Source organism: Plodia interpunctella, chromosome 2 (genome assembly GCF_027563975.2).
Source record: "Plodia interpunctella isolate USDA-ARS_2022_Savannah chromosome 2, ilPloInte3.2, whole genome shotgun sequence".
NCBI lineage: Eukaryota > Metazoa > Arthropoda > Insecta > Lepidoptera > Pyralidae > Plodia > Plodia interpunctella.
In genome coordinates this window covers 11,046,053-11,061,209 of record NC_071295.1, presented here as the reverse complement: position 1 = coordinate 11,061,209, position 15,157 = coordinate 11,046,053, and the positions used below count along the sequence as shown (strand labels likewise).

General features: G+C 39.7%; 2 protein-coding genes across 2 annotated transcripts; one reads left to right on the top strand and one right to left on the bottom strand.

Moving 5' to 3' along the window:
- Positions 1-195: 195 nt before the first annotated feature.
- On the top strand, positions 196-12,615 carry pigeon. Its single transcript, XM_053759267.2, has 15 exons — positions 196-397; positions 882-1,304; positions 1,784-1,923; positions 2,322-2,453; positions 3,156-3,326; positions 3,971-4,151; positions 4,593-4,897; positions 5,709-5,885; positions 6,681-6,881; positions 7,490-7,648; positions 8,125-8,366; positions 9,660-9,874; positions 10,566-10,769; positions 11,099-11,246; positions 11,507-12,615. Coding segments are annotated over exons 1-15 (2,760 nt in total). The 5' UTR covers positions 196-336; the 3' UTR covers positions 11,508-12,615.
- Positions 12,402-14,851, bottom strand: LOC128678039 (uncharacterized protein). The gene is made up of 4 exons (XM_053759281.2): positions 14,640-14,851; positions 14,084-14,263; positions 13,594-13,803; positions 12,402-13,183 (listed from the first exon to the last, which is right to left on the bottom strand). Exons 1-4 carry the CDS (start codon positions 14,706-14,708, stop codon positions 12,686-12,688), a joined length of 957 nt encoding a protein of 318 aa, XP_053615256.1. The 5' UTR covers positions 14,709-14,851; the 3' UTR covers positions 12,402-12,685.
- Between the last annotated feature and the right edge of the window lie 306 nt (positions 14,852-15,157).

Genomic DNA, 15,157 nt, shown 5'->3' with positions numbered 1-15,157 from the left:
TTTAAAGGAAAATATGCATAAAAATATCCTAAATATATATAATTGATCTCAGCAGCGTCTGTAAAACGGAGTGTTGTGATAATAATGATGCTATTTTATGATTGGCTGATTTTCATCACTAGCGCCACAGACTGAGAACTTGCAGCAGTTTTTTGTTTTTTTCACGATTGGTACTCCCTGAAAAAGATAACTTCACGTTATACTACAGCTGGGCGCCAGCTGATCTGTCGGATAGAATATTGAGCGAGAAAAGTCAATAAATGTTGCTTCTTTTTTAAGTACCACATATAAAATAGTATTTTCGTGATAATAAATGAATTCAATACATTGCTCAATATGGCTGTTCAAAACATTGCCGTAAAACTTTGTGGTGTATTGCAAGCGCAGACTCAAGAAGGTAACTGTGGAACATACGTTTTCTTCTTATATTCAACCTCTAATATCAACACCTACCTCGTGTTAATATACCTGTATAGGGATGCCAGCCAGCATCAGTGTTGTTACGTTACAAAGATGAGAAGGATACATTATGTATGGTCACATATATGCCACCTCATTTGAATTTGTTAGTAGCTAATTTGTACTAAATATGCTACGTCGTTGTTTTTAAGCAACTTGCCTTTGCCCATGGCTTGGCTGTCGTGGATTACCCATGGGAATAGTACTTTTATCCGAGATGAAATGTACTCATACTCCTAATTATATGTATGCAAAATTTCAAAAACTGATTACACAAACATGATTACACAAATCACGCAGGGTACTTAATGAAATGCATAAAGTCTATAAGTACCTATCCTATATTGTTAAGTTGTAAAAATAATGAACTAGGTAGTAAACATTTTGTGTTTTTGTTTACTTTTTTTATTTGTAATTTACAGAGGTGACAGCTAGAGAATGGCGCTTGCTTGGACAAGAGCAGGACGGCTCACAAGTATTATCTTGGGTTTCCGTAAAGGAAGAAAAAGAAGTATTCAACATTGGAGTTTATACCAACAAAACTAAAACATTATCAACTCTTCATACTTTTCATGAAAAGTTGAATGTCATTCAGGCTTCTGTGAATGCTACACACAGTCTTTTAGCCTATGTTGTGAAAGTGCTGTCAACTGAAGAAAATGAGATGAAAGATCCAGTATATTGTCCCTATTTGGTGAATTTGCTTCCGGAACAAGACAGAACCCCTGAGGCTGTGGAAGAGGGATCCACAAAACAGATAATGGTTCAGTATGTCTATGGAAAGAGCAATAAGTATAGTCCTGGAATCAGGAATGACCGCTTTTTGCTGTTTAAGCATTTGGAATGTAAGTCACAATCTGGAGTTTTATACTCCTCTCCTCTCCTTCTCACTCTCTCTAATAATTATGTGCTCTCGGTTACATACAGTAACTGGGCTGTGATATTGCTAAGGCCAGGATCAGCACAAAATAAACCTTAAAATTTTGATGATTGCCTGTGAATTTACTATCCTCCTGCTTGACGTCAACCTTGGCAATGCTATTGTTTCCTATCTCCCTTAGCTATGTGTCCCTCAGTCACTTTGCGATATTCACAGGATAATTAAAAAGTAATCATTAATTTTTACTGCTGAGCTTTTTTGTGTCATTCATCATTTCTGTTGTTATTTATGATTTCAGTAACAACAATTACACTCATACTATCTATTCTCACACCAAATGTTACAAAGATCGTAAAGCAATTACAACATTGCTTATAACTTAGTCATCTTTTACAGATATTGTGAATTTGAACTATCTTCTATATGATAATAATTTATGTTCAGGTATCAAAATTTATCGGACCCCAATGTTCTTGAATGAGCGTGATGATGGCTCAGAAAAGTGGGGTTTTGATGGCATCTACCCTGAGCCCGAGACAATTGTCAAGGTGTTCTCGTGGGCACAATGGGATTGTGCCAATCAGGTATGCTACACATTCCTCTCATTAGACTAGTCTACTCATAATAATTACATGTGCCGAACTCTATGGCTACCTCTATGATTACCTCCTTTGGGAATGCTATTGGTACCTATCAGCTACCAAGGTGAAGTGTTAACCTTTTAAAATACAAGTGAAATTTAATTTCTCAAATTAGAATTGCAATGTTAACTGAATTAAATTTATAATTATTTGTTCCAATGTCATTATTAATATTTATTGTCATTTCAAAATTGTAATCTGTCAGATAAACTAACAGCTAGATAAATCTGCCTAATTGGCCCAACACTTTTCAAATACAATTATATGTTGATACTTATTACAATAGGGTGTCAGCAACCGGTGAAAGAGACCCTAAAAATAAAACCTGTTCCCTGTGCCAGGTGCTCCACTACATCCACCACCGAGCGCCGACGCAGAGCTTCGCGGAGGGAGAGGAAGTGAAGTCTCCGACAGAAATGACGCCAACACTCTCCGCGCTGCAGTTCCATGCTGACTTGCCTCACGAGACTGTCGTGAGTACACACATTTATAAATAAATAAATATATTAGGACAAATCACACAGATTGAGCTAGCCCCAAAGTAAGTTCTAGACCTGTGTTATGGGATACTAACTCAACGATACCATATTTTATAACAAATACATTATATAGATAAACATCCAAGACCCGGGTCAATCAGAAAAAGAAAATTTTCCATCATGGTCTGACCGGGGATCGAACCCGGGACCTCTCGGTTCATTGGCAAGAACTATACCACTGCGTAATATATATGCGGGAAATTTGGAAACAACAGTTACATGTGTTTGAAATAATGTTTTTACCGAATGCATAACATATTTCATCAAAACCGGTACAGTTGCTGTGAAAGCGCAACAGACAGGCAGACGAACCTATATTCACATTTATAATATTAGCACAGTTTATACGAGTTGTTCGACGGCCTTGCTAAAGGCGCAACAGCCGCCAGCGGTGAAAGACATGACACTGTATAATTTTATTTTTTAAGTTACAAGAGCATATGGAGCGTTAGTAAAGTGTCCTCCCATTAGAACCCGACGATTGCTTTGAATCAAATAGGTCAGTCGACTACAATATTGTTATGAATGTTGTTCTCCACTATCGTTCAATATTTAATTGAAATTTAAGTATGTATTTTGTATTTAAAAAAGGAAGACCTATGTGTGTAGTGGTATTAGTAGATCGATATTCTCCAGCTAAACATCCCACTGAATCTGCCGCACCTGGTGTGCGCCAGCGAGGGCGCGGCGTGCGGCGCCTACGAGGACGATCCCGTGCCGCTGCGGATACACGACTGCTCCCTTGATCTACTTATCGTGTGCGACCCGAGGGGCGTGCTGTGCATCTGTCACCACTACCTGTACAAGGTGGGTGTGGTGTTAGATCACCATAATGACAACTTTTAAACGCAAAAAGAGGAGTGTTATAAGTTCAACGTGTCTGTCCGTGTATCTGTCTGTGCCATCGTAGATCCCAAACGGATGAACGATTTTTTGTTTATTTTTTGTTTTGTGTCATAGATAATTTTATCCCGAGTGTTCTTAGCCATGTTTCATGAAAACCTGTTCATCCGTTCAAAAGTTGTAGCGAAATGAATATTGAAAGTCGGAGGTTTTTTAATTTGTCTAACAAATAAACTTGTCGACACGGGATTTTAGGTGATATTATTGCATTCGACACAAGCAAAAACATCACGGTTATTTTTTTTAACAGTTTGTTAGTTTGTATCTTCGGAACTACTGAATCGATTTCAAAAAGGGCTGTAGTGGAATGTAGGATTTACATTCTTTTTCATGAAATACAATATAAACCATTATTATAAAGAGGTAAGCGTTTGTGAGTTTGTATGTTTGAGGCGGGCGGGAATCTCCGAATATACCGAGCCGATTTTAAAAATTCTTTCACCATTAGAAAGGTACATTGTCCGATTGCTATAGGCTATATCTTATCTCAAAATTCCCACGGCAGCGAAGACACGAGCAACATCTAGATATATTATATTGTTCTGTAGCCGCTTGACGATTCCACAACGTCCCTCGTGCTGGAAGACAGCGCGGACCTGAAGGATTCCGGCGTTAACTTCGCGTACTCTATAACGCTGCTCCAACACGGTTGCGTCGTGCACTGCGTCGTGCCGGACCTGCCGTGGACACGCGCCAAATCACTGAGGCCCTCCTACGTCTTATATGAAGGTAAATCTGAATAGATAGAATAAATATATACAAATCACACTGATTGAGTTAGCCCCAAAGTAATTTCGAATATACTCAATTATACTGTATTCTGTAACATACATATAAAGACCATCCAAGACAGGTCAATAGGAAAAAGATCATTTCCATCTTGACCTGACCGGGGTTAGAACCCGGGACCTCCAGTGTAGCAGTCCGGCATGTCGACCATTAGGCCACGGAGGTCGTCATAGATATATTGCTAAATAGGCTTCTACTTCAATTTTTCCATCTATATCGTCTGTACGAGTTTCACATATCTAGTTTTGTCCGAAACTACGTTGAAATTTATTCAAGTAACTTATTTTTATTTCCGTGCTATTTGTACTGAACTTAAAAAAAAAAAACATTCACCAAGTTGCATAGAACACATCTTGTTATGTAAAGAAATATTTTTTTCAGAAAACCACCTCCTCGTCACAATACCGATGCTATTCACTCACCTAATCGACATCAGCCTCTACCACGAGCCGTGTTGCCACATCGTCATACCCACGGACGACTGCGACAGCGGCCCCAGCCTTGCCCCACTGCTGGGTTGGGGGCCCCACGCTATGGTCGACCTGAACACCCTAGACGTGGTCACAATGGCCGTGGCGGAGAAAGATCTGGCAAACACTTTCAAGAGTCAGTCCGTGGTGGAAAATAAACTGGCTATAATGCATTATTTGATACAGCATGACGGGAATATGGAGTTGGCTGAAGAGGTAAGACTATATTCCTTCCTACATATACATAAGACTCGCTGTCACTTTGTATGCATTAATCCCAATATAGTAATATTTCCTACTATTTTATACATGACTAAGTAAGCCATTGCGTGTGTGAACGTATGAGGATCTTTATTTGTAGTTTCTAACATATTATTAGTCCTATAATAGCGCAAATTCCGCTGGACGTATTTCGATGAAATTTGATACAAGGTTAGAATATAACCTGTAATAGCACAATCGGAAAATGCAATGTAGTTGCAATTTGCTAATGAGGCAGTGAAAAAAGTAAAACTTTATTGGAACACACATATGATATGAATAATATATTATAAATGAAAGCTCTCTTTAATATAAACACAATAAAGCGGCCATTTTCCTCAACGGCCGCCTAGCGACCAGCACAAAGTCGCAAGGCTGTTACGCCGGCTGTACATTCTCGCGTAACAGTTTGGATTCGGCATACATTGCTGGTTTTTCGTGCAATCGTGCCGGCATCTACCTGATATTATATAGCAGGCGTTACATAACGTAAAATGTAATTAACATAATAAATGAACAACACGGCCCACACTAAGCCCTAAGCTTGTATCGCGGGTCCGCTGGACACACACCCAGAACGCAGACAAATATTTGTGATCACAGATACAAATATTTGCCCGCGGTGAGAATCGAACCTAGGACCTCGAGATAGCGGGCGGGCGTGGGCACCACAACGCCATGGAGGTCGTCATAAGTAACTGGTGTCCATGGGCGGCTGTTTGCTTACCATCAGGCTCGTTTGCCCACTAGGGTATAAACATTTCAGCTGATATCGTGGCTCTGTGTGAACCAACGCGAGGGATTCGGTGGCCTCCAGCGCGTGATGCAGGAGTTCCTCGTCGGGACCGCGTACGCGCTGACGCGGCGCGCGCTGCCGGCCTCTGCGCTTGGACTCATGAAGATGTTGCCTTTCACATTGCATTTGAAGTTCGCCGATGTTAAGGTAAATTAAATTTAAATAGAAAACTTTATATAATATAGGTACTTCTTCTTCTACATCTTTCCGTGTCGATGGCAAATCAACGCTCTATTGGGTGCTACCTAAATATATTCTTGCCAGAGCCGAGCCACTTCGATGGCTTTATCGGAAGCTGCCATCAAGTCAGTCCGAGTACATGTGTTTGGACACTCGGGATAGGCGAGGAGATGAGCCATCGATTGTGTGGAGAAGCCACAATCGCACATGTTCTGAGACTGGTCAAGCATACCCCACCTAGCCAGATTGTCTTTGCACCGGCCCACTTGAGTGCGCACTCTGTTTCCAAGTGGGCCAGGGCTGATCATGGCCAGACGGAAGTTCCTCTCGCAGGGCAACGGAATCGGGTACTCTGTGCCGTCTCTCCCATGACTCGAGTCTGGCGGTTTTGATATTTTTTATTATTGCCCGTAGGTGAATAACGTTTTTTAAGTAAGTAGGTATATAAAAAATTACAGACAAAAACTATATTTAATAACATTTTATAAATAAAGCAAATAAGACCGCTATATTTTTTAACTCCATATCAACAAAAACACGCAGCGCGTGTACAATATTGTAAATGTGAAAATTTGTGAGTGAGGATGTATTTTTGTTACTCTTTCACGCAAAATCTACTGGACGGATTGTTATGAAATTTGGTACACGAATAGAATAAAACCTGGAATAACACATAGGGTACTTTTTATCCCGAAATTCCCACGGGAGCGTAGCCCCGGGGCGCAGCTAGTTATATATATATTTTTGATACCTCATGTCCAGGTCCGTGACATATGCGTATCAGTGTCACAAGAGAAGCTGTGGAACAGTGCGGCGGTGGTTCTCTCGCCGAGACAGCGAGTGTGTCAGTTCGCCGAAGATGCTTGGACGAGGTTGTGGAGTGCGCTGAGCGCCGCGAGGCCGCCGCGGCTGCAGCCCACTGCTGTGCTGGACAAACTGAAAGTCAGCCTGCATTGTTACCAGGTCAGTGTGCTGGCATTGTCTATGACTGCCCAATGGTTGGATGATGTCGGTTAAGCGGGCTTATTAAGCTCGCCTTCAAATTAAAAAAATGAAAATAAAATTTATTAAAAAAATTTTTTGACCTGACATTTTTTATGACATTTTTTTAATTGCACAAAACAGGAGATGTTCCTTACAGAAAGAAAAAAAAACTAATTTTGCTGTTTGTAACCTTTGGTCTATATGTGTTGACTGCAAAAGTCTAGACATATTTTTGAATTTTATTCATCAATATCAGGTTCGAAAGTATGATTGGAGTTATGCAGACTGAACATTGTTGTACTCTTGTTTTTTATTAGCGGCCCGTGTCTTCGCTCGGGTAAAACCATAATAGATTATACACCTAAATCTTCTTAAGAAATCACACTGTTTACTAAAAAAGACCCGCGTCTAAATCCCTTGTGTAGTTTTAAAGAGGTAAGCATAAACAGAGACGAGACGGGCAGCGGGAAGCGACTTTGTGTATTATGTATTAATTATCGATATTAAAAAAAATTTTTTTGGGGTAAAAATATTTTTCTAGAAAACTAAGAATTAATCAAATGAATAATATAAAGTATTCGCTTCAGCCGGAAGCGTTGTCCCGCAGCAGCACACCGATGTCACCGATAGCGGCCGGCCCCATCGGAGCGCCGCAGCGCCGTTCGTCTCTGGTCGCACACGACCTGCTGCCCTTCTTCGAGGTGGACGTCTGCACTGCCAGCAAACAGGAGCATGTCATTGCTGCGGTAAGTTATGTTGTAATATAAGACCAACTTTTGATAATTGAAGTTTGTAGTGCTCGCTTCAGCTGGAAGTGTTATATATTTATAGTCTCGAAGTTTACTCTAATATGACTGATCCATGCGTCAACTTGTGAAGGGGTGGTGGTCGAGTTGTTAAGTCTGCCCGTGAACCGAAAGGTGCTTTGAATCCTACTTGTATCAGATGTTTTTTACTACAGAAATGATATACGACTCTTGTCAAAGATATGTAAATATTTTTTTGTTTTTATCCTTAGAAGAATGAAAGTTAGTTTTGTATACCGATAAAGAATTAGACAACGCATAACAATCTCATGTGTAGTAGTTCCTTCTTTCATTGATAATTTTCAACCCTATATAAAAGTGCAATTTTCTCAAGAGATAAAGGGAGATAAGGCGTCTCTTAGGCGTCTTCTAAATTAGATTCAGTTCACCTTGAACTAACACAATGATGGTAACAGAATCTCCGCGAAGTGAGCGTGCACCTAATGAAGTGGAGCGGCGAGAAGGCGAGCGGGGGCGGTGGCGGGGGCGCGGGTGGGGGCGCGGGCGGGGGCGCGGGGGCGCTGGAGAGCGGGGTGCACGCGCTGAGCACGCGCTGGGCGGCCGCGCAGCTGGACGCGGCGCGCGCGCTGTGCCGCGCCGTCACGCGCGCTATGGCCGCCACTCCTGCGCATAACCAGCAGAGGGGATTCTCCTTTATGTATGACGTTAGATGAGGGCTACCGGTCGCTTCGCTCACTAGTTTCGCGTTACTCGCGATAGTTATAAGTTTCACTAGTTTGGCGCCATTTAGATGTGTTTACGCTCGGTTTTTCACAAGTTTATTAACCAAAAAATAAATAAAAATAAATAAATGTATAGAACTTGTGTTATAGGATAGTAACTTAACGATACTATGTTCTATAACATATAGATAAACATCCAAGACCCAGGTCAATCTGAAAAAGATCATTTCTCATGGTCCTCCAGTGTAGCAGTCCGGCATGATGACGATTAGGCCGCGGAGGTCGTCTAATAAGTCCTCGGCACAAGTTGAGATTTCGCCGGATATTTCTTGAAGAAATTTGTAAAATTATGGGCGTAAAACATCGTTGGCTTTTTCAAATTACAGGTACTTCACTCAGATTGAAGTCCTGGCTATAATTTAAAAAATCCTGCGCACAGAACAGTGTTCAAATTTACTTTGAACATAGAACGTACTTTATACCAGCTAGTAGCGAATCCAATCTCGTTAGCCCTCATTGAAATTGGTGTTTGGCGTTTGTTTTTTTTTTCGTTCGGTGCTCGTGTGTTGGATTTTGTTTTAGGTTTTCGTTTCATTTTTTATTTTGGCATTGGTTGCGTTTTGGGTTCGTTTGTTTATGTTATATTGTTGTTTGTATTTCTTTTATAAGTATGTATTGTATATGTAAAATATATTTTACATTTAATTGAAATGTTTATAATAAGTAATTGCTTCATTTCTAAGTCTTAAAATTCATGCTATACTTTGTGGGATAAAAATATAAATCTATCTTAGCCTCATATTATATGCAGTGTCGTATAAAACGTAACTGAATTATAAACGGTACTAACATCGTACATATATTCTTCGTATGACACTGCATATAACTTGAACTAAAATATCAATCATCGTCTCATACAAATTTTGGGAAAGCAGTTCTGGGCTCAATGTATAATAACAGCTATTACAGTTATTCACATTGCGCACGAAATTGACATAAACAAAGATATGGGTCAGTATTTTCCCAGTTTCTTACCAACAGTCAGTAATTGGGTTTGCTGGGCTCCGATGCTCAACGGCCGTGGAGGAAGCCCGAGAAAGCGCTCGGATGAGAGAGAGAGAGATGGAATTGCGCCCGACTTTTTTAAGAGTCTGGGTAAATTGTCATTGCTTTTTTTTGCCTAGGTATTTGTTATTTTTTTTATTAGTGTGTGTCGAAACGTTTCCTATGTCTATGCATACAACTATTATTACAGTAATCTCTTTCAGCGATGAAATGGATCCAACCCACGCGTTCTTGCTCTTCAAAGTCCTGGAGCAATACTACCTCTCAGCGGAATCTATTGCGTTCCCGTTACCAGCGGGTTTCACTTCGTTCTTCACGTATCTGGGGTACCGCGCGCTGCCGTTTCATTCGTTCGTTCAATACGTTCACCGGAACGTTTTCGAACTGCAGATTGACGTCATGAAGGCGATTATTGCAGGTAGGAATCATCGTCAGCCATTTTGATAGCCCCAATGCGGCCTTTCGGCCCAAAAGCCCTTTGGAGTATAGGCAATAACCCACCATGTATGATTGAAGATCTTGTTAATGTCGATGCGGTTGAGATAACCGTAAAATCACACAATCTTGAAGTTAATAGTTTATTAGTTAAAAGATAATAAGTTTAAGTTTAGTTAGACGCTTTGTCCGTCGTTGATATAATGGAATCGCGCAGTTTACATAAAAACATATAATTTATATTGTATTAAAAGTAGGGTGACGACGCAGCAAATTTGTACGATTTGCTCGTACACACCACGCGGGCCTAATGCGAATTGATGGGTTAGGTAGGAATAGGAAACATTTTATTTTTTTGTACGATTCAGGCTAACAATATCTAGTTTATTTTAAGAATCAAGTACTAAGAATATGGTTATCTATTCTATATACACTGTATTAGCGGATTGCTAGCTGTCAGCCCTCGTCAACGTAAAGTATGTCTACAGAGAACGCTTTAAAGCTTATCTTTCAATGAACATCGTCTTGCCGCGTGGAAGCGATGCGGTAGAAGTTTGCTACGACCCTAAATCTATATGAATTGATCATCAAACATTTTACAAAAGAAAATGATCATATTATTCGCTATTAGTTCGCTGTTAGAGAGTAGTGAAAAACACGTTTAAAAATTCCAGCGAAAGACGACGACAGCAAATCGGTAAACGAGAAGCTGCGTCTCATACAGCTGGGGGGCGAGGGCCGCGCGCGGCGCGCGCTGTGCGCGTGGCCGCATCGCGCGGCGCTGGAGCTGCGCGCGCGCGCGCACGTCGTCGCTGTGCTCAGCGGCGGCGCCGCCATCTCCGACCATCGGGTGGAGCATAGACCTGTTAGAGATACAGGTTAGTTGTACATCATTCAATGTTCTAAATTCTATTTTTTTTTAAGCGGACGTCATGGAGTGAGTTTTCATCACTCAGATGCTAGGTGCTCAAATGTACACATAAGTAATCACTCAGATGAGAGAGATATATTTTTAAAATCTCGTTTACAGCGTTTGCGGAAAAGAGATTAAAAAGACACAAAGACGCCGTCATTTTTATGCAAATTCTAATCGTGGAAACACGCAATGCGTGTTTTAGTGGAACACGCAAGGCGTGTTTGTCTACAGCATACGTTTTAATAGTAGCTACATATTTTGCCATCATGTAACCAAAAAACATTAAATTAGGTATAGCCGCGCTACCATCCGGCTCCCGGCTGTCGCCCCTGGACACGTTCCTCGCGCTGCTGACCGCCAAGGCGAGTCTCCACGAACTGGATTTTAATCTGATCATAGAGGCTACTCTCGCTTCGGTACATCAACATGCGTCTGCTTAATAAATAAATAAATAAATAAATAAATATATTGGGACAAATCACACAGATTGAGCTAGCCCCAAAGTAAGTTCGAGACTTGTATTATGGGATACTAACTCAACGATACTATATTTTATAATAAATACATATATAGATAAACATCCAAGACCCGGGCCAATCAGAAAAAGATCATTTTCCATCATGACCCGACCGGGGATCGAACCCGGGACCTCTCGGTTCAGTGGCAAGAACCTTACCACTGCGCCACCGAGGTTGCTTAGACTAAATACTAGCATACACAGTAATCATTTCCAATATTCAATGGAAAAGACGCCCTCTGGCTGACAACAACATCCTTAAAAGACAACGTCCTAAAACGACAATTTACAACACAAACAATTCATACTTCAGTGAAGTGCGCTTTACTTTTCTCTTAATAAAACTGAATATTTTTTTCGTTAAACGTGTCGTTTGTAATTTTTTTTTCTCACACACCGGTTTCAAAATTGTGGGCCGAAGTATTGTCTATTTTGCTATTAGCAGTTTTAGGAAGTTGTCATTTTCAGCACGAGGCTTCCCGTATCAGTATGACTCAAAAATGGAATAAAAAAATGTGTAACAACTTACCAACACATCTGTTGGATTAAAAATTGTGATTTTTCAGTGATCATTATAAGTAGTTGCATGCCATTAGAAACTATATGTAATCTTGTATGTTATCAATAATGTTTTAGCAGTATGATTGTAATGTAACCAGTATTTTGAAAAGGTCTCAGTCCGCATTATTTTTAATGAAATATGTATTTAAAATCATACTTTTTTCTAACAAGTTTGTTAGACAAATTAAAAAACCCCCGATTTTCAACAATCATTTCGCTACAACTTTTGAATGACTGAACGATTTTTGATCAAACATATCAAAGAACCACCGCATAAAATTAGCTATTAAATAAATAAAACTGCATCCAAATCGGTTCACCCGTTGATGAGCTACGGTGACACGTACATAAACACCACACCCCAGTACAGATAACAACCCTCTTTTGCGTCGGGGGTTAATATATCTATTATTTAGTTTTGTTGTCTTACATTGTAAGTTAGGTAATATTTATAATTATACATTCCATTTGCCATTTAGTGTATTGTGATGTGGGAACCAAAGAAAAGCACAAACATTTTGTTGTATTTTTTTATTGGTAAATTTATAATTTTGTGCAATATTTGTTGGTGCAATATTGAGTTTTTAAGTCATGAAATTAACACATCTTAAAAAAATCGTTTTATTTCTATATACAATATCCCAACTATCAACTGCTGCTTAAATAACGACGCTCGCCAGTCCTATTCAAATTAGAGGATTTTTATTCGCGGAAACACGGCGCGCATATCCTCCCACAACGGCTCAATTTGTACAACACACAAGGCTTGTTTTAAACCGTCGACATGTCAGTATACAATATTAGTTATAGAATGGGTTATATGTAACCCAATGTGCTCTTTTCTGTTCTTGATCACTCTTATGCGATGTAAACAAGGATTTGTAGACTTCACTGCTTTGTGGGTCTTTGGCTACACTGTAGTCTTTCTTAGTCTTCTTGTATGACGGGTCATCGAGATCTGCGTGTGGGGCGCGTTTGTTTGACCCAAAGTGACCCCTCGCTTGTTTATTAGGATTATATTTGGGCAAAGACAATGGTATTGTTTCAATTTCTTTTTTTACTGACGCGCTACAGCCCGGCTTTGGCTCTTCTGTTTTCTTCTCTTCAGTTGTCTCTGTTTTTTTGTGTGAGGGAGTGGCCGGTTCTGTTTTAATTTCAACTTTAACTTTTTCTCCTTTGGGCTTTTTGGTCGTTTTTCTCTGGGTGACTCGTGTGGCCATTTTGATGTGGAGTTTTTCAATGTCCTCATCTGTCCCATTTAGCACTACAACATCATCATCCGTGAAGGGTTGCTGGCACTGAAAGAAAATTTTTGAGGTTTGATTTGTGGGAATTTTATCTCTATACCTACTTGTGTACATATTTTATGTTTGTACAATAAGCTTAGACTACTGGACTGGACTGATTTTGATTAAAATTTGACAGAGATGGAAGATTAATCCAAGGAGTAATATAAGGTACCTTTTCATTGTGAAAAAAATATGGACAAAGGCCGTGGATCATATATCGGATCAGATATAGTCACTAGTAGTGATTAAATCTTCTTTAGTCCTGCCTTTAGTATTACAGCCTTTATGTGGCAATATTCATTGAGTCCTATGTGACTGCCTTCTCCATGTTTTAGCTTTAGTCTATGAAACTGCCATACACAAGTCAGATTTATTTACAAAATTGAAAGTAACACATTAGGAGTGAGTAGAAAACTTACCATATGACAGATTTTCTGTTTGACCTCCTTCAGTGCTCGCTCAGCCAAGACACAACCACAGCTCCACAGGAACACAAAGCGGAACTTGCCTGACATCTCTATCCCGCTGATGGGGCAGATGTACGGGGCATTCCCATCACCTACAGCTCCATCTGTATGCTCGGTCTCAACATAGGCTGGGTTCTTGGCTAGTTTCAGATCTTTGATGTCCTGTAATAATGTTTATTCTAAATTATACTATGGAAGTGATATATATGTGTCATGTAAATCATTTTCGATTCAGTATAACTATTCAATTTGCTTCAAAGTTGCCTTGACAAACTTAGATGATGTGTGCTTGTTCACCTAGGACCTACACATTGAATTTGCTTTTAAGTATATTTATTCACTCCAATGTGCAATGTAAACACATTTAAGAAATTTTAACAGGAATTTAACTCTATGACTGTACATTGGTACAGTTTTTTATAATTGCAAATTTTCAACTTGCCTTCAAATTCTTGATGTGTTTGATGGAATCTGGCTTTGTTTCCTTATCTAGCAGAGCTTCAAGTATAGAACTTTTGCTATAGAGTCGTCCGAGGCCACAGGCCACAACTGGCTCCTGCAATCTCTGCTGTGATAGAGCGCAGTTTCGCCATTTAAATGAGCGCTCTGCATCTTTGTCTTTCTGTAAGCATATAAAATTAATGTTAGTGATATGCAGTCATATTCACACATATACTTCAGTAATCATAATATTGTAAAGGTTAGTAAGGTAAGGTAGGTTTTCTTATAGTAGGTATAATTAATTCGTTCAGCAAACAACTAGAAATATGTTCACTACTTGTGGACACAGAACATGGTAATGAGATTTGAATTAATGTAACAATACACAAATCATTCTATTCAAATTTAAAGAAAGGCGCCAGCAAAAACTAATAACTAGGTATTATGTCAAGGCTTTATTCTGCCTACAAAATATAAAACGGGATGATTAAAAAAATACAGAGTTAGCATTCTCAGAATAGAAAAAAATCTAATCGAAGGACGATGAAATGTCTCACCTGTTCTGGTTTCTTTTTCATCCGAACGAGTTCATCACGACGTGGAATAGTACCGCCATCGCAACCCATTTTTCATGTGTTTATAGAACTTTATATTTGTTATTACTTCTAATCACGATTACAAAAAGATTAACGAAAATAAATGAAACTAAAGAATTCATACCATGCAATCAATGTTGCTTTTGCTTTGCTTGCGTTACAAATGTCAATGCACTGTCAAAGTCAATATTTTTTTTACTATTGTTGTCCTAGTTGCTATAACATTCAGCTAGTGGTTTGGTTGGGCTAATTATAAATTTAGAAAAGTGCCCGCACGCGGCACGTGTCACACATTAATACCTGAAAAATCCCACTTCTTGGTCTATACCAGCAGTACACACGGGGTCATGCATGGAGGGAGGCTGACGATTTGATGATGAGAAAAAAGTAGGCCCTCCTACTGCACGCTGAAGAAGAGGTCGATATGGTAAAAAAGAAGTAACAGATCGGTTAACATTATCAGACAGGGCGAAGGGGAG

Bases quoted from the DNA above. Each gene is read 5' to 3' on its own strand.
- pigeon (XM_053759267.2), top strand. From the start codon at position 337: ATGGCTGTTCAAAACATTGCCGTAAAACTTTGTGGTGTATTGCAAGCG. The intron at 1,305-1,783 runs GTAAGTCACAAT...ATTTATGTTCAG, and splicing joins GCTGTTTAAGCATTTGGAAT to GTATCAAAATTTATCGGACC. The intron at 8,367-9,659 runs GTATGACGTTAG...AATCTCTTTCAG, and splicing joins CAGAGGGGATTCTCCTTTAT to CGATGAAATGGATCCAACCC.
- LOC128678039 (XM_053759281.2), bottom strand. From the start codon at position 14,708: ATGGGTTGCGATGGCGGTACTATTCCACGTCGTGATGAACTCGTTCGG. The intron at 14,264-14,639 runs GTGAGACATTTC...ATATGCTTACAG, and splicing joins TGAAAAAGAAACCAGAACAG to AAAGACAAAGATGCAGAGCG. The intron at 13,804-14,083 runs GCAAGTTGAAAA...ACATTATTACAG, and splicing joins AACACATCAAGAATTTGAAG to GACATCAAAGATCTGAAACT.